Here is a 27,371-nt window from a genome sequence, read left to right on the forward strand (position 1 = left end):
GATCATCATTGTTCGACCGTGGTCGAGACAATGGAATTTACCATGCTGCGCCAGACTTCACGGTCCATCATAGCATTATGGAGGTCCTGTTGCTGGATGCCTGTATCCCTGGAGATTACATCAGGGTAGGAGAGTGTGCGCCCTCTGGTATTGCGAGTAGATCGCTTCCAGAGGAGAAGAGTAGAAATTGCCTCGTTTTCAGCTCTACAACAATGTCCAGCAAACTGGACTCTCCTACCTTTCACAAGAGATGACACTGGTGGTAGTTTCCCATATATTTGCATTTTGGTTGGATGACGCTTCCACAAGAGATTTAAAAGATAGTTTACAGTCTAGGGAGAGAAAATTCAGTGTAAGAGTTGGTCAAGGAGCAGTAGCTACTATAGTAGCAGTAGAGAAGACAGCACATTTGTGAACTAGAGACTTTGGTGGGTTTGTGATTAACATCATTTGAGTGGCTTTCTTTGGATGTGGTCTTAGCTGTTTGTGTGTGGATCAGTAGCACTTGGTGAGCAATTTTGCATTTTGGATCTCACTTAGGTTTTAAAGACAATTAGTAGTTATGGAGGAGGACTAATGCATTTTCTGGTCTTCTGAAGAGAAAAGTCAGTATTTGTGATGCTGTTTTGAATATAATTGAAGATGTATGCTTTGCCAAGAGAGATCCTCAGTAATGATGAGGCCTAGTGTTTGTAGTAACTGTGAGTTCTAGTTGCATGCTAATCATGATGGGGAGTTGGGTATACTCTTTCTCTCTTTTACTTGTTTCAGTCATGTGACTGTGACCATGCTGTAGCACTGCCTTTAGTCAAACAAATCGACCCCAGGACTTATTCTTTGTAAGCCTAGTACTTATTCTATTGGTCTCTTTTGCTGAACTGCTAAGTTACAGGAACACACCAGCATCGGTTGTCGAGTGATATTGGGGGGACCAACACAGACACACAAACATTTACACACACATACATATATACGACGGGCTTCTTTCAGTTTGCGTCTACCAAATTCACTCACAAGGCTTTGGTTAGCCCAAGGCTATAGTAGAAGACACTTGCCCAAGATGCCACACAGTGGGCCGACAGATGTGAAGTTTTCGAGGAATGAAGGGTAGTGTCATCTGTGTAGGATTGGGCTTTGTTGGAGGTGACAACAAGATGTTTAAAAAGAAAAGTGTAGGTAGACAAAATGAACCCTGCGGTGCATGAGTTGATAGAGTGTAGTGGGGTTCAGAGAGAACTTCATTTGTGCATATTTCAGATGTGTGATCTAACAGACAACCACTAATTCAAGAGACAGGAGACAGAGGGGACCGTTAGGTAGACATTTCCATCTCTGCCAGATTTGTTTGTCTGATACAGATACAGTTGAAAACTTTACTGATATCAAGAGCAACAACAGTTTTCATTATATTTCTTAAAGAGTGAGATCTCACTAACAGTAATTAAGGTGGGAGAGTGAGAAATTCAAGGTGAAGGAGATGGTTGTTGTCAATGGGTGTGTTTCATTGTCCTTGAATTGTTAGGAGTGAGTATGATAGGGCAATAAGTGGCAGTGATGTAATCCTGATGTAATCTCCAGGGATACAGGCATCCAGCAACAGGACCTCCGTAATGCTATGATGGACCGTGAAGTCTGGCGTAGCATAGTAAATTCCATTGTCTCGACCACGGTCGAACAATGATGATGATGAGTGGCAGTGAGAAGAATTAGCTCTTCTTGGGAATAGGACACACTACAGATTGTTTACCAAATTTCTAAGCTATCTGTATATGTGATAGCAGTGCCATCCCAGATGTTAGAGAAATATTTTATTGTGAGTATCATTTGAACAAAAAATGTGTCTCAAGACTATAATTTCAATTTATTTCAGTTAGAATTTCAGTATGTATTTTTCCCGTCTTTTTTTAAAGGTAATTTTATTAATTTTGCGACACAATTAGCTTCACCTTGCATATGTACACAGCTTGGGAACCACTTTGTCAATTTATTCTGCTGTGACTTTTGTTACTGTATATATTTTTGCTTCTTTGTGTTTCTGGTTACTTTTAATTTTGTCATTTTTTTTTCTCTGTTACAGGGGTGAAAGTTCATGCAGTGAAGATGGAATGGAGAAGGAGGTACATAGTCGAAGAGACAAGAAGAAACACAAGCACAAACATAAACATAAGCACAAACATAGCAACGATCGAAAACGGCACAAACATAAGCGTAAAAAGCACAGGTCAGAGAAATACCAAGCTTCAAAGGATGACAGTGACCAGAAAGGGCGATTAGAAGACAATGACCTAGCTAAGCTGGAAGCGGCCAGAGATGCTATCCGTGCCCATTTAAATGGGGAGAAAAATGCACAGATAATGAATGCTATGGCACTTATAGCTCAGGGTTATGGGTCAGATTCTGAGGAAGAAGCTGAAGAAGGTGAGATTGAAAATCAGAAAGTGAAGCTATCTCCCGAGCAGTCTGATCCCCATTCAAAAGAAGATGACTACCATCCTCCCCATCATCATCATCATCATCACCACCATCACCACCACCATTCCCATAGTCATGGTAGTGAAAGTAATTCTCAAAAGACTGAATCTGTTTATAAAAAAAATGACAGTTCTTACTATAGAGAAGGCTCTTATTACAACAAAAATAATCAAGCAGAAGATTCACATCAGAGGGAGAGAGAACCTTCTGATAATAGCAACTATGCGAGAAACTATGATTATGAATATTACTCTCCTCCAATGCATGCATCCGCACATGAGTTAGATGTAACAACACAGCGAGAATGCGACACCAGAATTGTCATTGACCACAGTGAAGATAATGCTACTTATTTTGCAAACAGAAAGAGCACGGGGCAGACATCACAGTCGTCATCTCATAAATCTAAAGGGGATAAATTAGCTTCTTCAGTAAGTACACCGATGCGAGAAGACTCGGTGGAGAGATACTTAGAACAGTTTTTACAGCAGAGTCGGAGATCAACAAGTCATTCTCCACATATGGCATTTCCTAAGTCGAAAGAGAAACAGTCGTCTGAAAAAAACTCTGAAAGGGAATCTTTGCGCCATGAGAGGAGTAGTAAAAAGTATTCTGATGGAGATCGAAATGTGGTCTGGATTGATTCAGAAACAAATAACTCTCATTATCGATCAGAACATGACCAACACAAGCATTCCTCTCCTCCAAGGTAAGTATTTTTATTATTTTGTTGGTTTTATTTATTTCTTTTTATTAACTTTTTTTTGTCATTCAAAAATATAACTTGAATATCTTTTGTTATTCTCTACTTTCAAAATAATCTGAGTTTTCAGCTAACAGTTTTTTTCAAGCTGAAATACCCGCTTTATGTACATCATCGTCACACCTACTTTTCCATGCTTGCATGGATCAAACAGAACTTGTTGAGGCAGATTTTTCTATGGCTGGGTACCCCTCCTGTTGCCAACCCTCACCTGTTTCCAAACTAAATAATATTGGGTTGTCCAGAAAGTTTGTGCCAATTTTTAAAGGAAAGAAAAAGGTCAATAAATACTTGCCATTACATTTTTAATCAACCAAATATGAAACATTTTATTGCTCAATGCATCTCCATCTTTCCTTTAACTTGAAAATACTCTCTTCCCAGAATTGAAGGGTTTCATGGCAAATAATTCATTAAGGTATCTTTTTACATCATCCAAGGAATTGAAATTTTTACCATTAAGACTATTCTGCAGAGACCTGAATAAGTGGAAATCTGAAGGAGCAATATCTGGTGAATATGGAGGGTGATGTAACACATACCAGCCAAGCTGCAGCAATTTTTGTCTGGTTCCCAAAGCATCAAGTGCCGAAAATGAACTTTCTTATCTTCCATTTTAAAGGGTTACAGAATTAACACAGGTTATAGGAACATAAACCTTCTTCCACGTAAAGATAGCTTAAACTGTGCTCTAAATGGAGGTGTAGTCAAATCCTATTTTATGGACTCAACCATGTTCTAAAATAAGTCGAAAGGTAAGCTACTATAAATTGGCACGAACTTTCCGGACAACCCAATATTTCCCATGGTCAGACATGGAAGACTGGAAACAAGCAACATTACTTGTATGACAGTGATTTACTTGTTTACATCTATCATATGATGTGAAGACAAAGGTACGCACAAACCACGTCTGTGCCTACCATGTTCTATTAATTCCTTTATTTCTCTTACTGTTAAAAATACAATGAACCTATGATGCCTTTCTTCACTGATTACTATATAAAATGTAAAAAGTAAAACTAATTCTCTACACCTCACTGAATAGTGAGTTTCACTTTCTCAATATGTATGAAACAGCATAATTATTTTCCTTCTATCATGATGAAATTTAATAAAAAATATAATGAAATAAATGATATTTGGCAAGTGTCTTCTACTATAGCCTCGGGCCGACCAAAGCCTTGTGAGTGGATTTGGTAGACGGAAACTGAAAGAAGCCTGTCGTATATATGTATATATATATATATATATTTAAAAAAGATGTGGAACATGAGTTGTGATATATAAAAAAAGGAAATGAAGAAAATGCTGACAAAATAATTTAAGTAAGTGAGAGTGTATTTAATTAGGTGAAAGTTCTTTTTACCGGTTGCGCATTTCTTATGCTTATCAAAAGATATTTTTTTAAGAGAGATAGAGTTCCTTTCTGATAGATTTTTTTCTCTTATCTGACTTTATGTTGGGTTTGCTGTCTCTTATTTGTGAAAAAAGAGGCTCCAGAGTTGTTTAAGATTTGCTTGGTTTCGCGCCTAAAATTTCTTGTGGACAATGGTCAATACAATTTTGATTGGTCATTATAAAGGGGTCACGTGAATGTTTGAATGGAAGTTGGTGTTGGGGTAAGAAAATAGGCTCCAGAGATGTTAAAATTTGGCTAGTGTCGCGCCTAAAATTTCTTATTGGTCATAATAAAGAGGTCACTTGGATGTGGTCATAATAGAGAGGTCATGTGAATGTTTAGAATGAATGTTGGTGTGGGTGGTGTATGGAGTTTTGGAAAATAGCATTGTTGAAAATTCTTATTGTTCAGGCTGGTCAGTAGACGTCATGTGGATATTTTAAATAGCTTTTTAGGGCGTAGTTAAGGAGTGTATTTTCCGCTTGACTGAATTTGAGCTGGATAAGTAAGTTCATTTAGGACAGGCAGAGCTATATGTATGTATGTGTGCGTGTGTGTGTGTGTTTATATGTATGTTAGGGCGCGCGCGCATGTATATATGTGTGCGTACAATTTTCAATATTTATAGTTCTGCTGGCCTTGTGCCTGTATCGGGAAGCAACGTGTTTGTGTGAAGTCAATATTTACAGTCATTTCCAAAAAATAGTGTTGAATGTTTTGCACCCGTATCAAATTATGTGTATGTGTGGAACCATATATTTGCGTGTGTCATGGTGTTAATATCTGGGTAAAAGTGTGTGTAGGGTGTGTGCAGGTGTAAGTGTGTTTGTTGTGGGTTCGTGTTAGGGGGATGTGTTTAGAAGTGGTCTGTATTTATTAATAAAGTGGGATTCCATGGTTATTCGCTGGGTATGAGTGGCATTGTCTTTAAATTTGTAGAGGGGAAAGATTCTAAAATTGGGATGAAGTTGTACGGCACAGGTATCAATATGTGCACTAAGTGCTATTTTTCTGTTCTTCTTCTCCTTTTTTATTTATATATATATATATATGCGTGTGTGTGTTTGTCCCCCTAGCATTGTTTGACAACCAATGCTGGTGTGTTTATGTCCCCGTTACTTAGCGGTTCGGCAAAAGAGACCTATAGAATAAGTACTGGGCTTACAAAAGAATAAGTCCCGGGGTCGAGTTGCTCGATTAAAGGCGTTGCTCCAGCATTGCCGCAGTTAAATGACTGAAACAAGTAAAAGAGAGAAAGAGAGTATTGAATGAGATTTTTTTGTGATTTGCTGTGCTTGAGAAGACACGTCAAACCAAGTGAAACCATAGTTGTGGCCTGTGCTGGTGACATGTAAAGGTGATCCACTACACTCTTGGAATGGGTGGCATTAGAAAGGGCATCGAGCTGTAGAAATCCAACCAAATCAGACTGAAGCCTGGTACAACTCTCCAGTTTACCTGTCCCAGTCAAACTGTCTAACCCACGCCAGCTTGGAAAACAGACACTAAATTAAGTAAAATTCGTTTAAATGATGATGAACTTTGATATATATGTATGCATACATATGTGTGTATATATATATATATATATATATAACGGGAAGCTTTATGAAAATAAACAAAAGACGAAGGCAGGTGGAATATAAACAAACAATTGTATTAGTATGGCGCTCAGGAATATAAATAAAACAAGTCTTTTACATTTCGAGCCTACGCTCTTCAACAGAAAGATACACATATATATATATATATATGTATGTATGTATGTATGTATATATATATATATATATATATATATATATATATCATCATCATCATTGTTTAACGTCTGCTTTCCATGCTAGCATGGGTTGGAAAATTTGACTGAGGACTGGCGAACCAGATGGCTGCACCAGGATCCAATCTTGATCTGGCAGAGTTTCTACAGCTGGATGCCCTTCCTAAAGCCAACCACTCTGAGAGTGTAGTGGGTGCTTTTACGTGTCACCAGCACGAGGGCCAGTCAGGCTGTACTGGCAACGGCCATGCTCAAATGGTGTTTTTTATGTGCCACCTGCACAGAAGTCAGTCCAGCGGCACTGGCAATGACCTTGCTCAAATGTTTTTTCACATGCCACCGGGACAAGTGCCAGTAAGGCGACGCTGGTAACGATCATGCTTGAATGGTGCTTTTTACATGCCACCGACACGGAAGCTAGTTAGCTGCTCTGGCAACGATCACACTCAGATGATGCTCTTAGCGCTCAACTAGCACGGATGCCAGTCATCGAATTTGATTTCAATTTCGATTCCGATTTCACTTGCCTCAACAGGTCTTCGCGAGCAGAGTTTAGTGTCCAATGAAGGAAAGGTATGCATAAGTGGGCTGGTTACACCCCTGGCATAGGCCACGAGGTAATGGTCTCACTTGGCTTGCCAGGTCTTCTCAACTAAATGATGATGATAATGTGAACACTTCAAACCATAAACACAAGTGGCAGTTGAATTCAGTACTGCAAGCAAATTAAGTGATCACCAATTTTACAGTCATTTCAACATCACTCTTAAAGTAGTGAACTCTACACACCACATTATAGTAGTACCTACTCTTACTAGGCCACTAGAAGTTAAGTGTGTCGATCATGGATATAGTGGTCTTATTGATTATATTATTTGAACAACTAATCCTTCAGTAATTGATTTGACCAGCTTTGACTCTTTTCTATAGATGTATTTCCAAAATTATTTTAGTTTCATTGAAGTATCATTTTTAATACAGCAAACTGCTGTTGTTTATCTCAAGGTCAGCCCTGATTGAGTAGTCCTATGATAAAAGATATTCCAACCATAACTATCCTATCTTTTATTCAGGCATAATATAGCTAGGAATGCATTATCTAACATGATAATGTTATTAAAATGCTAGGGTATAATTTAAAGAAGATTTTGCTGTTACTTCTAGCAAGTCAAATGACCACATATAAGCTCTCTTGTTGACATATGATATAGCAGAACTGGCATGCTGAAACAGTGAAGGTTGTGGGAGGTCTTTATCGTCATATGTTCATTTTTCTGTGTTGGTATGGGCTGGACAGGTCATTATAGTCAGTTATTAAAGTTACTGCCTTCCTAGAGGGGTCAAGGCCCTCTTCTCATTCGTACATTTCATTTTTGGTATTGTTTCTATTACTAACCACTTTACTGAATGTAATAGATGCACCAGCACTAGAGAGGTTGTCTTGCCTCCAGCAAAACTGAAGAGTAACCCCTTATGTTTGTCTCTGTTTTTATTCATTCATCATTCTTCCTTGCTTTGCCTCTGTTCATTCATTCATTCCTTTCTTTCCCACCCTAAAGGATAGGAAGAGAGCTACAGCTAAAGGGGTATAGTGTGTTAAAAGGGAGAGTGAGTGATAGGCAGTTGTATGATAGTTGATAGTAAGGAAATTGAATAGAAGCAACATAACCAAGCAGTTGATAAAAGAGAGAAATGGAAGTTAGAGAACCAGAGCAAGAGAGTGATAGAGAGGAGAGGGTAATAGAAAGCTGAGACCCCCTTCGGTCACGACACAGACCATGGGATTGCACCTAGAAAGTTACCATCCCAGGCACAAGTCTGGGCAAGGTTGTTTATGGAAGACCAGCAGTCGCCCATGCATACCTGCCTCCTCTCTCCACGCCACCAGTGTTATCCAAGGGAAAGGCAAGGGCCAATACAGCTTGGTACCTGTGACGTTGCAACTTATTTCTACAGCTGAGTAAACTCGAGCAATGTGAAATAAACTGCCTTGCTCAAGAACACAACATGCAGCCCGGTCCGGGATTCGAGCTCACAACCTCTCAATCGTAAGCTTGTTGCTCTAACCACTGAGCCATGCGCCTTCACACAATAGAAAAAAGAAGGTGATAAACTGTTATGTTGTTGTTGATATAGTTGTTGCTAATTGTAAATTATATCAGAAGTATAAGTTTAGTATATTCATCTGCACTTAGATTTACTCTGCTGATGTATTCTCACATTTGCTACATTGCATTCAGTTCATCTGTAAATATCCCCTCATTAATAGTTCAGTAGCTTGGTTTTTCTTTCTCCTGTCTCTTAATATATTAGCTGATCTTTGCATAGATATAGTGCATATTCTTTCATACCTAGGAACCTTCTCCCTTTCTAGATTTTTGTATTTTCATTAGATCTCCTATTTTAGTTATCTATCTCCTACATATTCTTGTCATTGTTATATCTACTTTTCAATGTTGGCAAAACTATCAGTATCACCTGTCATTGCTTGGGTTTGTTTCGACCCTTTAGGATTGGAATCTTTGAAAAGTAAAATTTTGCATTATGTAGCTTGTTATTCTCTTCAAGTGAAAATTTTTCTGGTTGAAATACACCAAAAAATGGCGACACAGCAGTCAAAAAATCGTAAAAAAATAGGGATTTTCGTAGAAAAAAAGCACCTTTTTGATGTAAATAATTTTTGGTGTTAACATGGTCTGATTTGAAATTTTCTTCTATGGAAGGAAGAGCAAGCCTTCTCCTATCATACTCTCAATTTTGGTCAACTTGCGCCACAGGGTCTCGGAGGAGATAGTGTTAGTTGAAGGCTACCAAACCTGCCATACACAGACAACTTCAGCTTATATATATAGAGAGATTAGACCTTACTGCTTCTCAAGAGTTTTATCTTTCTCTGAGACAAGTTCCTTCCACACAGCACTTTTTCACTTACCTGCACACAATCAACTAATGCCTTAATGTCTAACTACCTTCTCATTTCACATGTACTCTATTTTTCATGCAAGTTAACATTGTGCATCTAATAAGATAACTCATTTCTCACCAGCTTTTTGAAGATCTTCAACATTTAGTGCTTAGTCTTTGCTGCTATGCAACATTATACTTCTTAGGCATGAATAGAAAAACCTTTGGTATTCATCATCATCATCATCATCATTTAATGTCCACTTTCCATGCTAGCATGGGTTGGACTATTTGACTGAGGACTGGTGAACCAGATGGCTGCGCCAGGCTCCATCTGATCTGTTTTCACAGCTGGATGCCCTTCCTAACGCCAACAACTCCAAGAGTGTAGTGGCTGCTTTTATGTGCCACTGGCATGAGGGCCAGTCTAGCGGTACTGGCAACGGCCACGCTCTAAATGGTGTTTTTTACATGCCACCTGCACAGGAGTCAGTCCAGCGGCACTGGCAACAACCTCGCTTGAATGTTTTGTTCACGTGCCACCTGCACAAGTGCCAGTAAGGCGACGCTGGTAACGATCATGCTCAAATTGTACTTTTTACGTGCCCACCGGCATGGAAGCCAGACAGCTGCTCTGGCAGTAATCCTGATCAGATGGAGGTGCTTCTAACCCTCCAACTATATACTCATCACAGCTACTTCCATCACTAATCTTTGTCATATTATTAGAATTATTGCATAACTGAAGACTGGAATCTTTTGATTTTCTTGTATTACATGTGTAGTAAATGCACTCTGTTCATTTCCTTCAAACCTCCTTAATTTCAGTTGAGGGCTTGTACAATAGAATAGGGATTTCTTTCTGCTAGAATATGGTGACCTTTTAAATGAGACGTGTCTCTTATCTCTCATAGAAAATATGTAATCTAGATAAAAAATTATATATTTCTTCTAGCCAGCCATCTGAATTGTTCATTGAATTCATTTCATAAGAAGGCGGTGAGCTGGCAGAAACGTTAGCATGCTGGGCGAAATGCTTAGCGGTATTTCATCTGCAATTACATTTTGAGTTCAAATTCCACCAAGGTCGACTTTGCCTTTCGTCCTTTCAGGGTTGATAAATTAAGTACCAGTTACACACTGGGGTCGATGTAATCAACTTAATCCCTTTGTCTGTCCTTGTTTGTCCCCTCTATGTTTAACCCCTTGTGGGCAATAAAGAAATAAGAATTCATTTCATGAGATCTTCTATTATCTACTCTTGCATAACTAAGCTCCTCTGCACTTTTCTATATCCATTTGCTTGCTTTCAGTACAAGGAACTAAATTCTACCAAATCTCTTTACATATTAAACTGCTATGGTTTTGAAGTCTTTATTTACTAAATACATTTCTCTTTGACCTAATGCCAGTTGTACTTCACTGTCCACCAAGTCAAGAGTAAAGACTAATCAGTTTCTGGGCATGTTCTTCCCACTTTGAAATTCGCAAAATCCCTCTCTTTCAGATTTTGTTTTGTGCTTTGGGAATGATTTACAAAATATCTCTAACTTTGCCATGTTTAATTCCAACATTAAGCATATATTTACTAATATTGAAGTTAAACTAATCCTCATGTATGAATATAAACTGAGTGTCCCTGCTTGTATTTGGTTTGGGAAATAAGCTATTGAGAACAATCAATTTCAAAGAACAAGTGTGATCGCTGACAGAGTGGCTAACCGGCTTCTGTGCCAGTGGCACATAAAAAGGTCACCATTCGAGTATGATCATTACCAGCGTCGCCTTACTGGCACTTGTGCATGTGCTAATAGGGCACCATCCAAGCATGATCGTTGCCAGAGCAGCCAACTGGCTTCCGTACCCGTGGCACATAAAAGGGCACCATTCGAGCGTAACCCCTTATGTTTGTCTCTGTTTTTATTCATTCATCATTCTTCCTTGCTTTGCCTCTGTTCATTCATTCATTCCTTTCTTTCCCACCCTAAAGGATAGGAAGAGAGCTACAGCTAAAGGGGTATAGTGTGTTAAAAGGGAGAGTGAGTGATAGGCAGTTGTATGATAGTTGATAGTAAGGAAATTGAATAGAAGCAACATAACCAAGCAGTTGATAAAAGAGAGAAATGGAAGTTAGAGAACCAGAGCAAGAGAGTGATAGAGAGGAGAGGGTAATAGAAAAGCTGAGACCCCCCTTCGGTCACGACACAGACCATGGGATTGCACCTAGAAAGTTACCATCCCAGGCACAAGTCTGGGCAAGGTTGTTTATGGAAGACCAGCAGTCGCCCATGCATACCTGCCTCCTCTCTCCACGCCACCAGTGTTATCCAAGGGAAAGGCAAGGGCCGATACAGCTTGGTACCTGTGACGTTGCAACTTATTTCTACAGCTGAGTAAACTCGAGCAATGTGAAATAAACTGCCTTGCTCAAGAACACAACATGCAGCCCGCTTCACTGGAACCTGTGCCAGTGGCACGTGTAAAAAGATTTGAGCGAGGTCATTGCCAGTACTGCCTGACTGGCCCCCATGCCGGTGGAATGTAAAAAGCACCCACTACACTCTCGGAGTGGTTGGCGTTAGGAAGGGCATCCAGCTGTAGAAACTCTGCCAGATCAAGATTGGAGGCTGGTGCAGCCATCTGGTTTGCCAGCCCTCAGGCAAAATCGTCCAACCCATGCTAACATGGAAAGCGGACGTTAAACGATGATGATGAAATCCAGCTTAAATCAATATGAGATACCAAAAAGATTACATTTTAGTTTAATGTTTTTCAAGTGTATCTTTGGAAAACGATTGTTTCTGTTGAAATTATTTAGTTAACAACAGCTGTCAGTTTTCTTTTCTTTGTCCTTTTGAAACTTAATATATATTTCATGAACTCAATGTATGTGTGAAAGTTCAGTTTTTCATAATTTCTATCAAAGCCTCAAGAGATCTACTTTCTCTTTCAGTCCTTCGATGTCATAAACTATTGAAGTTAAATCTCTCTCTCTCTCTCTCCCCACACACATATATCATACATACATACATACATACTTATGTATACATATATGTATGCATCTAAGTATTTTATCAGCTGGATTTAAATACTATATGGACTGAGATCTCTGTTGACTGGTCACTAGTATGTGCATTATGGACTTAAGCCTACTAATTTAGGCAGTCAAAGGCTATGATATTGCTTTGGTTTAGCAGTTAGTTCAGTTAAGTGGTTTATAGCAAATGTGGTGTTTGAATCCTGCATGTGATGTTACAACTTTTATCTATTTTCTGTATGGAATGAGATGTGTCTGTGTATGTATGTATGTATGTGTGTGTAAACGATGTGAAATTGTAATATCCGTAAGTTGATGAACGAAATGAATTTGTTTCTCCATTTTCTCATTTGTATTATGAATTTACGGGAAAAATATTTTTTACCTTCACCCATTTAATACAATAAATGAATTAATTGCATTGCAATTAAAAGCATTTATGTATTAAGAATTTGGGTACTTTACCAGCAGTATATTGGATAATTGATATCCCATAGTGGGTTACATTCATAACCCCTATCTTACTTTGTATGTGTATATATATATATTATAATAATAATATATAAATATATGCATATATACATATATGTACATACCTACATCTATATGTATATATACATGCATATATGGCTACAGGACAAAAAAAAAACGTTGAACACAATGAGAAATGAAAACATAAAAACAAAAACATAGAAACAAACTTTTTTTGAACAACGAAAACAAACAAACAGAGAAACAAGGCATACAACATAAAGAATATTCTCCTACTTCAGTTGTCCCTGTTTTATCTACTCCATGTTTCGAAGGGGAGATAATCCGTCCTAATTAACGTTTTTATATGTTAGCTCGATATCTGAGCTAAATCTCAATATCTGAGTGTTTCCTCACGTCCACAAAGTTTAATAATTTTTGTTTCTTTGTATGTAGTCTGACAAACTATCTACAAGGCTTTCATGGATACAAAACCTTTGGTAGCTCTATGACCAGAATTTAACTTCTTGTTTTACTAACTACTGATTTTTTAAATTTAGAATGTGGTTCTTTTCTTATGTTTTATTGACTATGTATATATAAATATGTGTGTGTGTGTATGTATCTTTCAGCTATTCAAGAAAAATTTAATGACTTCAATTTCTTATATGTTGCATTTTCAATCTGCTTATAGGAGACGGACATCGGTTGAACGCTCACCTCCTCACAAACGCTCTCGAAGCTCTCCAAAGCGCATATCACATGACTCAAAATCTAAGCATCGTTCTAATTCACCTTTACATCGGTCCAAGAGAGACAGTAGCCCAATATCTCGTCAGCGCTTTGACATTGGACGAAAGCAACACAAAACTTCTCAGCTGTCCTCTACTAACAACAACGATGATGATGATGTTCTCATTGTGAGTGAAAGTAGAGGATACAGTAAAAGAGCTGATAAGTACCGTTTCCGTAGGTCAAGGAGTAGATCCCCAAATCGGTAAGTGCATTTATTTTTTATCTAATATCTTCACAGTTATGTTGTTCTGGTTTCACTCACACTCTATGGGATACGAAATATTTTGGTGCTGCTTATTTAGCACTGCTTAATTTGACACTGACTTATTTTGACATCAGATGTTTTAATGTTTTACTCATTCTCTCTCCCTGTTTATGTGCAAGCGAATCTCTCTTTATGTGTATGAAGAGAAAGAAAGTATTTATATCAGATGTATTCAATTAATAGGCGTAAGTGTGGCTGTGTGGTAAGTAGCTTGCTTCCGGTTACCCATACTGCATTTGGTTTGTCGATTGTGTCCGAGTCGGACGTCGGTTTTGTTGCTGCGGTGAGACAATGTAGTCGGACCTTACCGGGTCTGAGCTGTCTTCAGAGGAGGAGCTCGTGAGGGCGGTCATAGCAATGGACAGTATGCTAGAAAAGACCAGGAGTTTTGCAGAGGTCACGGAGAAGAAACGAAAGGAGCTGGACTTGGCTGGTCTGAAAAACCATGGCAAGATGCTACAGAAGGTGGGAGGGGACGTAAGACTGTCGCCTCCCAAAGGAATTATGGAGAAGATAGAAAGGAAGACTATCACCTATAAGGTGTTCTCTTTAAAAGGAAAAAGGGCTGAACAGGTGGAAGCGGATACAGAAAGAGTGCTAAGAGAGAGGTCAAAAGAAATCACATACATCACAAAAGGAAAAAGATACGGAACAATGGTCGTCCAATTTAGGACAGCTGAAGAGGCAATGAGGCTGGCAAGTGTGGTGGTGAAAACGGAGGAGGTAGTGCTTCTGCCCAAATACCTGGGAAAAAAAACTTCTAAAGTGAGGGTAGAAGCAATTCCGCCGGATGTTGAAGAGGCTTGGGTAGTGGCAGCTGTCCTTGTTGGAAGCGAGGAAAAGGTGGCTGTCCTCCAAGCCACAGAAACAGAAGACGGAGGGTGCAAAGGAAGGACGCTCGAATTAATCATTCAGACGGAGGAGGAACAACTTGAGAACTTGGCAGAGACTGTGACGCTGGGGGAAATCATGCTGAGGGTGTGGGTAGAGGGCAGAGTACCACGTTACTTTAAATGTGGCCAAAAGGGCCACATTAGAGCATACTGCCCTCTACGAAAGACTACGGCCGAGGATGTGGTTGCGGAGACAGAAGAGAAAAGAGAGGAAAGAAAAAAAAGACGCAAGGAGCGATGAAAAGGAGGAATGGAAAGTTGCAGAGCGCACAAGAAGAAAGAGAAAAAAAAGAAAAGACACTGAGTATGATGTGGCACCCCAGTCCAACCCTATCCCACCCAAGACCATTCAGACCCACCCACTCCATTTCCCCTCAAGAAAAAAAGAAAAAAAAAGAACAGACACCACAAAATTTAGAAGACCCCCCTCCCGGCAAAAAAGGTTATGAATGCATGATGGAGAGAAGGTTACCATCAAGTGACAGGATTGAACGAAAAGAGAAAAAGGACTCAGGACCCAGAGACAGCGAGTTGTGTTATTCAGTGTGGGGTGAGTAGCACACTCTTCATAATATCATTTTCAGATATCATTCATATTATCATATTTTAATTTGTTCTTCATGTGCATTTTCATGTTCATTCATTATATCATATTTTATTTTTTAATTGTTATATGTTCCCACATGTGTTGTAGTGTCCCATCTGTGTACTGCCTTTATGGCAAATTTAATAAAATAAAGTAGCTCGCTAACCAGCTTGCTTCCGGTTGCCCATACTGCATTTGGTTTGTCGATTGTGTCCGAGTCGGACGTCGGTTTTGTTGCTGCGGTGAGACAATGTACTCGAACCTTACCGGGTCTGAGCTGTCTTCAGAGGAGGAGCTCGTGAGGGCGGTCATAGCAATGGACAGTATGCTAGAAAAGACCAGGAGTTTTGCAGAGGTCACGGAGAAGAAATGTGTGTAGTGGCTAACGATCTATCATGGTGACTGATATATATATATATAATAATGATAATAATAATAAATGACAACAAAAAAATGAGACCTTGATATTAAGTAAATAGAGGAATTTATATATGTATATTTTAGGGCAATCAGTAAGTTGTCATAATAGGACTCAGAGTTTCAAATGCCAGTGCTAAGAGCTACGATGCATTCTCATCGGCTATTATGACAATAGATGCTATAAAAAAAAACATTAAATAAAAGGGAAGTTACTCTAATAGGTAGGATAAAATATAAAAGATAAAAAATACACACAACCATATTCTTACAATACATAGACATAAAACCTCCTGTTATGGTTTTGTCCCCCCCCCCACCGGATCACGGATAGAATCTGCATTTTTACTTTGTTCCTGTACAAGCTTTCCATATGTCTTAACATGTTTTATTGTTTCATATATTTTTTTCATTTTTCCTTTTTAATGGTGTGACTGTACATGTGTGAGTATATGTATGTATATATTAAATGTGTATGTGTGCATGTGTATATATGTGTACGCGTGTATGTATGTATACGAGTGCAGGACTGTGTCCAGTACATAGGGATATATATATATATAAATATATCTGTGTACATATGTACATTCATATATGTGGTTAGTGTGAATGTATGCCTGTATGAGTATGTATATGTATGTATATATATATATATATCATCATCATCATCATCATCATCATCGTTTAACGTCCGCTTTCCGCGCTAGCACGGGTTGGACGGTTCGACCGGGTCTGGGAAGCCAGGGGCCGCTCCAGGCTCCAGTCTGAATCTGGCAGGTTTTCTACGGCTGGATGCCCTTCCTAACGCCAACCACTCCGAGAGTGGATTGGGTGCTTTTTACGTGCCACCTGCACAGGGGCCGGAGGGGTCCGGCATCGTCACGATCGGTTCGAGCATTTTAACGTGTCAGCGGCACGGGGGCAACGAGGTCCGGGGTACTTTGGGGATCCGGGGTACTTAGAATGGGTAGGGGGTATGTGGAATTGCTGCAGAAAGCAGCCCGGGTCTTTAGGATATTACGAGGCAGGGAGGGTACTAAAAGGGGATGGTCGGATTGAGGCGGTGTCAGGAGGAAGCAAAGATCGGTGGGCAGTTGATGAGCTATGGCGCTAGCAGCTTGTCTTTTCACAGTGAAAGCATATGAGGATAAGGGGTAGTGGGGGGCGGAGGAGGGAGTAGGGCGTATCCGGTGTAGATGGTGAGAACAGGGTATACTGGTATTGGTGGTAGGGGTGAGAGCAGTGTTCAACCGGTATTGGTGGGGGGGTGAGAACAGTGTTCACCGGTATTGGTGGTGGCGGTGAGAGCAGTGTTCACCGGTATTGGTGGTGGCAGTGAGAGCAGTGTTCATCGGTATTGGTGGTGGGGGTGAGAACAGTGTTCACCGGTATTGGTGGTGGGGGGGAGTGAGAACAGTGTTCATCGGTATTGGTGGTGGGGGTGGGGGGGCGGGGCGCACCGCCAATGGCGGAAAGATGGGAAAAGATAGGATTACGGCTTGAGGTAGCCTAAGGTTAAATTGTAGAGAGAGAGAGAGAGAGAGATAGGAAAGATAAATCAAGTTATGGCGAAGGCTTGAAAGTAGCCTAAAAGGTTAATTTTCGTAGCGAATGAGATGGGTAATACGAATCAAGTTATCAATGTATGAATAAACGTAGTAACAACGAATAAAAAATAGTAAGATAAATTTTAAAGAGGAACTTGCTGCGGCATCGACCGGGGGTTGAAATATATAACACAGACGGGACATTCGAAGCCTTCAATCTTCAGTAATGAACCGGAACATCCTCACAATTTTGGCTGATTAATCTTGAGATTGCTCCAATCTGGCCAGCCCAAGGAAAAACTAAGCTAAGTGCATTAGATTCCTTGGTAAAAAGCTTCGAATATATATGAAACAAGGACGGAAAATGGACGATGTTACACGAATATGAATACAAAAATAGGGACGGAATGCGTATGTTTATATGTATAATTGTCTAAATATATATGTAGACATATACCTATGCATATATGAAGATGAAGTTGCATGCATATATGTGTGTATGTGCGTGGATATGTGTATGACTATGTAAATGCACATATATGTTTGTGTGTGTGTATGGGCATGTACATATACATGTTTGTGTGAGTGTGTACGTATGTAGATGTTTATGAACGCAGGAGGTTTTTATGTCTATGTATTGTGAGAATATGGTTGCGTGTATTTTTTAACTTTTATATTTTTTCCTACTCTATTAGAATAACTTTTCTTTTATTCAACGTTTTTTTTTATAGCATCTATTGTCATAATAGTCATTGAGAATGCATCGTAGCTCTTAGCTCTGGCATTAGAAACTCTGAGTTCCTATTATGACAACTTACTGATTGCCCTAAACTATACACACACACACACACACACACATATATATATATATGTTATACTATTTATATTTCTTACTTTTTGTAGTTTTTATATATATATTTATATTACTTTTCTAGTATGAAGCATCGTGGAAGAGATAGAAGCTACTCTCCTAGGAGATATGGACGAAGCAGGTCACCTCGTGATAGGAAACAAAGAACTACTGAAGATCGTCGTGCTAAGCGCCATGCTGAAGAGTTTAAAGGACCTGTAGATAAATTCAAAGACAGTTTGTCTGAGGGTTTGTTTTTGCAAGTTGAAATATCTTCTGAAGAAGAGTAAGTACTTCTGTCCTTTTTTATTTTTTAGTGGCATTTGAGTGTAGTATTTTTTCAGTATTCTTAAACTGTTCTTCTCAATCTTATCAACCTTCCTCATTATTACTCCTTCCCTCAGTTGAGGGGTCATCATCATCATTATCATCATTGTTTAATGTCCGTTTTCCATGCTAGCATGGGTTGGACAGTTCGACTGGGGTCTGGGAGGCCGGGAGGCTGCACCAGGCTCCAGTCTGATCTCGCAGTGTTTCTTCAGCTGGATGCTCTTCCTAACACCAACCACTCCGTGAGTGTAGTGGGTGCTTTTTACGTGCCACCGTCACGGGCCAGGGGAGGCTGGCAACGGCCACGATCAGTTGGTGCTTTTTATGTGCCACTGGCATGGAAGCGTCTTGTAAATTATTTGGTGACATCATTGCTGCTGGCACCACATGACAAGCACCCAGTCCACACTGTAAAATGGTTGGCATTAGGAAGGGCATCCAGCTATAAAAACCATACCAAAGCAGACAATAGAGCATGGCACAAGTCTTCTGACTTGCCCGGTCCTGTCAAACCATCCAACCCATGCCAGCATGGAAAGTAGACATCAAATGATGATGGTGATGATGATTGGTTGTCAGATTAGATTGAGTTTCAGTTAAGTCTAGTAAAGAGTTGGATTCAGTAAATTTGTTGGAATATTTTTGTTTAATAAGCTGACATTCTGAAAACAACTGTAAATTATTCTGAAATCTTTTTGCTTTAGATCGAACCAGCTATTGTAATAATTGATAGATTTTAGTTAATTGCAATGTCCGTCATTTTGGTGACATGCAATCACATGACTTGTGATTAATCTATTTGTGTCGATATCGAGAGGTTTTATCTTTCTCTGTTATAGTTACTTTTTGTCAACAGTGCTAATTACTGTTTTGAATGTAAATTATATTGATAAGGAGTTTTATTTATACATTGCTTTATAAATAGCTTTCTACCCTGCCATTTTTCTAGTGTAAGTGGTGGTGGTGGTGGTGGTGGTTGCAGCTGAGGAGGTGAGACTTTTGTTTTGAGGTCCATCCTCTACTTGTGTCCATTTGCAAGTATTGCACCAACTGATAAGGATACCAAGTTTCAAACCAAGAACATTATGCTTCCTGGCTGAATACTCTACTCACAGACTGATTATTTGGTATGAAGCTAAGTTTTTATTAATAAGAAAATGTTGATGATAATTAGTAATAATGGTAACATATAGTGAATACACAAATAAAATATAATGAGTTATTAAGTAGTATCTGATATGATAAATATTTGTCAGTGCTATAATTACGATGTGTATGTCAAGCAAGTAAGATATTGGCTATGTCTCCAAATGTATCTGCAGTTACTTTTGACATCTAATTACCAGAAAGTCCAATAATTAATGTAGAAGAAAATTATTGTGATATTAATCAGCTTCAATTAAGTGAACATGTCTTTTCCATTTTTGTTGCTCTTTATCTTTTCTAAGTTGTTTTTTTAATTGAATTTTTGTTTATTTTTTATGCCAAGTACAATGTTCTTTGAAAAATTACTTTTTAATAGGCGTAGAAGAGATTGTGTGGTAAGTAGCTTGGTTCTGGGTTCAGTCCCACTGTGTGGCACCTTAGGCAAGTGTCTTCTACTATAGCCTCAGGCCGACCAAAGCCTTGTGAGTAGATTTGGTAGACGGAAACTGAAAGAAGCCCATCGTATATATGTATATATATGTTTGTGTTTGTGTGTCTGTGTTTGTCCCCCAACATTGCTTGACAACCGATGCTGGTGTGTTTACATCCCCATAACTTAGCAGTTTGGCAAAAGAGACCGATAGAATAAGTACTAGGCTTACAAAGATTAAGTCCTGGGGTCGATTTGCTTGACTAAAGGCGGTGCTCCAGCATGGCCGCAGTCAAATGACTGAAACCAGTAAAAGAGTAATATTATTTTTTTATTTTCAAAATGTCTCATAACTTTTTTTATGGCTCTCTTAATGCTAATCCTTCCACTGCCAAGTGTCGGTTGTACATAATTTTATTGTCAAGTTCATGCAAATGTCTCAGCTTACAAAAATCTTCCCACTTGTTCTATAATTAAGAAATAGATCTAAAGTCTAGAAAAAAATATCACAATTTTATCCATTTCATTCTATGTTGTTGATGACTTTTAGAAAAACAAAAGTATCTCAGCTAATGATTTTCATCCAATGTCTTAGGTTTGAAACAACAACAAGTAAACTATTATAATCAGCAGCTTTTTCTTCATTTAATACCAAAATTAGTTACTAGTAGATATATTCACATAGTTAAAATGCTATTAATATTGTGTGTAATTATTAAAAGAGTCAAGTTTTTTTTCACTTTTCCATCCTAATGAGACGTCATGCCCTCCGTCGTCAACCAGGAGAATTCATCTACAAAGCAATTGCCCCAGCTCCCCTTCAGGGTTGGCGAAAGCAATGTGGTGGACAACGAAAAACCTGGCTGACGACGGTCAAGGCTGATCTGGAACCTAACCTAGGCCCCCATATCTATGGCATTCGCCGCTGGAATAAGGAGTGGTTGGAGATCACGCGGTCATTAGCCTCAAATCGCCAGGCCTGGTCAGCGTTTGTGAGAGATGCAGCATTGAGGATGAATGAAGCCAGCTCAACCCACCCCGGTTGAATGCTGTAAGAAGAAGAAGACAACTTTTCCATATAGGTTTACTGGCATTTTAAGATAGATAGAAAATTTGATAATTTACACATCTTATTTTTTACTATTTACTCTTTGAGTTTTCTATAATTTATTTAAACTCAACAAGGCTAGTGTTAAATAATGTCGCTACTGATGTTTTTTGTTAAAAAAGCAAAATAACTTTGCCTGAACATGCCTTAAGCCTGAAGATAGCTTATCAAAAAAAGCATTCAGTAGGCATTAACGACTCTGGCTATCCCATCCTTAATGTAGGTCAGTTTTTATAAGAACTTACAAAGCATTTCATACATGCTTTTGTAAGTTTTAACACTAGCTTTTAAACTGGTGATATCCAGCTAAATATTCCACCAATTTTATATTCAAACTGGTCAGATCTAGCCTCTTACACCTACCCCCTACTATGTCATTCTAACGATAAAAAAGCTCTTCATAGAAATTTTGAAGCTACAAGATAATGCGTGATAAATTTTTAAAGATGTGAATAACTAAGCATTACATTTGACAGAGTAACCTGAATGCAAATGGATTAAAGCTGAAAGAATGTTTAGTGAGAGATTTTGCTGCTGCACATAGTAAGTCAATCATTTGCATAGAAATACTGTCATTGATTCATGATGTGAAGTATATCATGTGACATTTCCAATAATAATAATTTTCTAAGCATAGGAGTGGCTGTGTGGTAAGTAGCTTGCTTACGAACTGCATGGTTCCAGGTTCAGTCCCACTGCGTGGCACCTTGGGCAAGTGTCTTCTACTATAGCCTCGGACCGACCAAAGTCTTGCGAGTGAATTTGGTAGACGGAAACTGAAAGAAGCCCGTCGTATATATGTATATATATATGTGTGTGTGTTTGTGTGTCTGTGTTTGTCCCCCCAACATCGATTGACAGCCGATGCTGGTGTGTTTACGTCCCCGTAACTTAGCGGTTCGGCAAAAGAGACTGATAGAATAAGTACTAGGCTTACAAAGAATAAGTCCTGGGGTTGATTTGCTCGACTAAAGAGACCGATAGAATAAGTACAAGGCTTACAAAGAATAAGTCCTGGGGTTGATTTGCTCGACTAAAGAGACCGATAGAATAAGTACAAGGCTTACAAAGAATAAATCCTGGGGTTGATTTGCTCGACTAAAGAGACCGATAGAATAAGTACTAGGCTTACAAAGAATAAGTCCTGGGGTCGATTTGCTCGACTAAAGGCGGTGCTCCAGCATGGCGACAGTCAAATGACTGAAACAAATAAAAGAGTAAAAGAGTATTAATATTTTTAAAGTTTTTAATATTTTACTATAATGCTTATTAGTTAATGTTTCTATTTCAGAGGTGATTTAGATTTTTCTGAAAAGGAAGATGATGATGTGGATGCAATTATTGAAAAACGTAGGAAAGAAAGAGAAGCATTGTTAGAGGTAATATATTTGGTTACTATCAACAGAGTTAAACTGAATTCTAACAAACGTGTATTTCTTGTGGTATTTTTTTGTCTTTCCAAATTTATTAACAATTTCTTAATTTTGTTTTCATGGTTCTAGGTAATTGTTTGAGATAGTTCTATAAGAAATTTGTACCCAATTTGGGATCTTTTCGGTTTGAACGGCAGTTTTTAATGTGTTTATAAAACATCTTTTTCTCTTGGCTTTATTGAGAAAATTCTATAGTTTGTAAGATATTTGTTGTTTTTTTTTTCTTAAATTTCTGCAATTTCAACCAATCAATGACCGTCTATTGAGGTGAAAACATTCTGTGCCGTATGAATATGTCCCTCGTTTAAGAAACAGATTGGGTTTATTTACATTTCTGAAGAAAAAAAGATACCCTCCCCCCACCCCTAACCCTAACCCTAACCCTAAAATAGATTGAAATGCAATAGATTGATACTAGGGTCATAATTATGGGTGACAATTTCACATGACACCGCTAGAAAAAACTGCCATTCAAACCGAAAAGATCCCCCAATTTGTTAGTAGTTTGAAAAAAAAGATTAACCCTCATAAATGTTAATATAATCTCAACTCAAAGAATCTCTGATTTTACTTAATTTTTTTCTCATTGATTTACATAGTAAAGCATTAGAACAATTGACCAGGTACCTTTTATAGTATCTAGTTTAAATATTCTGCGTTTCTACATTCAGAAATACTACAGAATTGAGTTAAGTGTTTAACAGTCATCATCATTTCATGTCCATTTTCCATGCTGACCAGCTGAAAGGCTGTTCAGGTTCCATGTCTGTTTTTGGTACAGTTTCTATGTTTGGATGCCCTTCCTAATGCCAACAACTTTACAGAAGTACTTTTACATAGCACCGGCATGGGTGCTTTTTCTGTGGCACCAGCACTTATAAATCCATAAGATTAGGGATGCTCAGCTGGAGAGGGTTGCAGGGGACAAGCCTGTATGCAAGGGCTACCATGCTTTTACTTAGCTTGATGTGTTTTTTCAAGCACAGCAAACTGCCAGGAGTTTCAGTCCCCTGTCATCTGCTCTGTGAGTCCCAACATCTATAGATCTTTTCTCACCACTTCATCCCATATCTTCCTGGGTCTACTCCTTCCACATTTTCCCTCTACAATTAGAGATCAGCACCTCTTGATGCAACTGCTCTCATTCATATGCATTCTGAGTTCATGTTCTTCCTGGGTAAATCTTTGCCCTTCATCCCTCCACTTCTATAAAACAGCTATCAGACAGGCATTGAGTTGCATTCAATTAATTGTACCCTTCCTTCAAGTATGGCTGCATAGTTAAGAGGTGTACTTTGTAGCCTTGTGGTTTCAGGTTCTGTCCCGCTGCACAGCACCTTGGGGAAGAATCTTCTGTTATACCCCTGGGCTGACCAGTACCTTGTGAGTAAATTTGATAGACAGAAACTATGGAAGTTCATTGCATATGTTTGTGCAATGTGCATGAACGTTGGTATTCCACAGTTTTGCTTGTCACTGCTTTTGCAAAAAAGTTTGCGTTCATTGTTTACATTATGGCTTGTTGCTCTGCACTTTCAAAGGTGCATGGAATAAAATTAACAATTACCTGTTGAAAAACAGGTAACTGTTCATTATAGAAAGTGCATCCTGCTCTAAGATCCTGCTTTAGCTAAGCCCCCACTCAACCTGTAATCTGCATGGGAAAATGGGACTGAATGAATACTATTACCTCTCAGAATGGGATTAATTGGCTGCAGCTGTTTGGGTTCTGGCTATTTGGCATAGCTGTTTGGGCATTAAATCTGATTTGACAATGGCTTTTTTAGTGATAGACTATTTAGCACAGAACGCAAACATACACACATACTCACACAGAAAGTGAGGGAGAGAGAGAGATAGACAGACATTGAACTGTTATACATAAAGAACGGAGAAAAAGCGATTGCACCTGATACACTGCATCTTGATGAGAGGGTTTGGTGGTGTTACAATGACCTAACAACATCCATTCTTTATTATTGTATACACATATCTTTATGTTTGCACATGAACACTTCAGTTAATATTTTTATTGATTGCAACTATAATTTTGAGGGTTTTTTTTTTTCCCTAGACTTTGAAAACCAGCAAAGATGATGCTGAAACACCAGCTTCTGTGGAGGAGGATACTGAGAAAAATGAAAATGTCGATGAGGTGGAGCCTTTTGAAGAGGCACCTGAGGTAGCTGACGAAAAAGAGGATGAAGAAGAAATAGAAAATAAAGAAGCATATGAAGATGAAGATGAAAATGCTATAGATGTAGACGATGATTCTGATAATAGTTCTTCAACATCATCATCGTCAGCCTCATCATCATCATCGTCGTCGTCATCTACAGAAAGCAGTGATGATGAGTCAGAAGATTCAAAACTCAAGAACTCTAATGATGTTCCGATGGATGTAGATTTGGATGATTTCGAGAACATAATTAAACAAAAGCTGGAAACATTGGAAAGTTTAGATAATGGTAAATATTCTCTTTTCATAACGAGTGAAATAAAGTTCGAGTGGGACGTGTTTCTGTGATACAGCCAACATTTGCATTAATGTATTTGTGTAAACGGTGGTGCCCCAGCCTGGCTGCAGTCCTCAGACTGAAACTTAATACATTACAGTGTGTTATTATAAAATGTTACTTAATCATTAAATTCCAGTAATGCAGGTATTGTGAAAGTCCTCATTGATATAGGAAGTGTATGTCACTGACATCAACTCTTTTACTTGTTTCAGTCATTTGACTGCGGCCATGCTGGAGCACCACCTTTAGTCGAGCAAATCGACCCCAGGACTTATTTTTTGTAAGCCTAGTACTTATTCTATCGGTCTCCTTTGCTGAACTGCTAAGTTACGGGGACGTAAACACGCCAGGATTGGTTGTCAAGCGATGTTGGGGGGACAAACACAGACACACAAACACACACATACATATACATATATACGATGGGCTTCTTTCAGTTTCCATCTACCAAATCCACTCACAAGGCTTTGGTCGGCCCGAAGCTATAGTAGAAGACACTTGCCCAAGGTGCCACGCAGTGGGACTGAACCCGGAAACATGTGGTTAGTAAGCACGCTACTTACCACACAGGCACTCCTGCGCCTGTCTGTATTGACTGAGAAGTAAAATCAATGCATTAAGTATGCAAGTATGGAGGAGAGTGATTGGGCCAAGAGAGAGAGAAAGAGATCCATTGATAAGTATAGACGTGTGTTGGTGAAAGTTGTTAACAATGAAAATGAGTATAGTTCTGGCAATCGATTGAATAAGAGATAGTGTGGAAGAGAAGTATCGGAGTGTAGGAAACTGGCAGATGTATGTTAGAGTATTTAACCCTTTCAATACCAACCTGGATGAAACCGCCTCTAGCTCTGTAGTACAAATATCTTGTTTTTATAAGGTTTAAATTAAAATCTTCCACCAAACCTTAGTCACAGTTTATGTTCCTAACACTAGCTTAATGATAACTAAGTTATTTTACTAAATTCTTTCTTATATTTCAAGTAATTGAAAGAAACACAAAGCATCTCAAAAAGTTATTTTACTAAATTCTTTGTTATCTTCAAAATTAATTGGAAGAAACACAGAGCATCTCAAAAGAAATATGGTAATGAAAGGGTTAAAGCTTCAATAAATTTATGTTAAAATAACTAGTCTACATTCATTGGATGCTTGATACTGTCAGGGAAGACAGTCTTCAGGAAGTTTCATTGTAAGTTAGTTTAAAATTATTTCTGCTTAATTTATGTCTCTTGATTTATTTCTTATTTAACCCTTTAGCATTCAGATTACTTTGTCGACAGTGATATTTATTTACTCTTTTACTTGTTTCAGTCATTTGACAGCGGCCATGCTGGAGCACCGTCTTTTAGTCGAGCAAGGCAACCCCAGGACTTATTCTTTGTAAGCCTAGTACTTATTCTATCGGTGTCTATTGCCGAACCGCTAAGTTACGGGGACATAAACACACCAGCATTGGTTGTCGAGAGATGTTGGGGTGGACAAACACAGACACACCAACATATACACACACACACACACACACACATATAGACAACGGGCTTCTTTCAGTTTCCGTCTACCAAATCCACTCACAAGGCTTTGGTCGGCCCAAGGCTATAGTAGAAGACACTTGTCCAAGGTGCCATGCTGTGGGAATGAACCCCGGAACCATGTGGTTGGTAAGCAAGCTACTTACCACACAGCCACTCCTGCATTTATTCACATTTTTAAAAATTAACCATGTATTATCTTGTAGCTTTAAGATTTTGATGATGTGATAATATATTTTTAGATTAACATTGTAGGGTAGGTGTGAGAGGCTGGATTTGGCCAGCTTCAACGTAAAACGGAATATTTTGGCTGGATGTGACTGGTTTAAGTGCTAAAGGGTTAATCAGATCTTAATGGATTATGTAAAAGGATTAACGAACTTGCTAAGTGTGTCCATTTGTTTCTTTTAATAGTAGAACATATAAATCATTCTTTTTGTCATATGCTATCAACTTGTCTTGTTATATGGTATGGCTAATATAAATATAACAAATGTGCTCTCCAGAGCATTAATTAAATGGTTTCTTTCGCAGCAGTATCAACCTTTACTAAGGATTATTGTTAATCATTTTATCGCATTTGTCTTATGTCCTTCCTGCTTCTGATCTCCTTAAAGATTCATCAGACAAATAAGGCATTCACAATTCTAATTACTTTTAGTTTTCACTCATAATTTTCCATGCCTTTTTCAGC

The 27,371-nt window shown here is 38.6% G+C and overlaps 1 protein-coding gene across 1 annotated transcript in view; it reads left to right on the forward strand.

Moving 5' to 3' along the window:
• The window catches only part of LOC115213250 (serine/threonine-protein kinase PRP4 homolog), a 46,201-nt gene that overhangs the window by 1,919 nt on the left and 16,911 nt on the right, over positions 1 to 27,371 (forward strand). Inside the window, exons 2-6 of the mRNA XM_029782188.2 lie at positions 2,078 to 3,181; positions 13,521 to 13,823; positions 18,265 to 18,465; positions 22,485 to 22,572; positions 24,701 to 25,094. Of these exons, the coding sequence (XP_029638048.1) occupies positions 2,078 to 3,181; positions 13,521 to 13,823; positions 18,265 to 18,465; positions 22,485 to 22,572; positions 24,701 to 25,094 (2,090 nt within the window). The remainder of the gene's footprint in view (positions 1 to 2,077; positions 3,182 to 13,520; positions 13,824 to 18,264; positions 18,466 to 22,484; positions 22,573 to 24,700; positions 25,095 to 27,371) is intronic.

The sequence above is a fragment of the Octopus sinensis genome, linkage group LG1 (assembly GCF_006345805.1).
Source record: "Octopus sinensis linkage group LG1, ASM634580v1, whole genome shotgun sequence".
Classification (NCBI taxonomy): domain Eukaryota; kingdom Metazoa; phylum Mollusca; class Cephalopoda; order Octopoda; family Octopodidae; genus Octopus; species Octopus sinensis.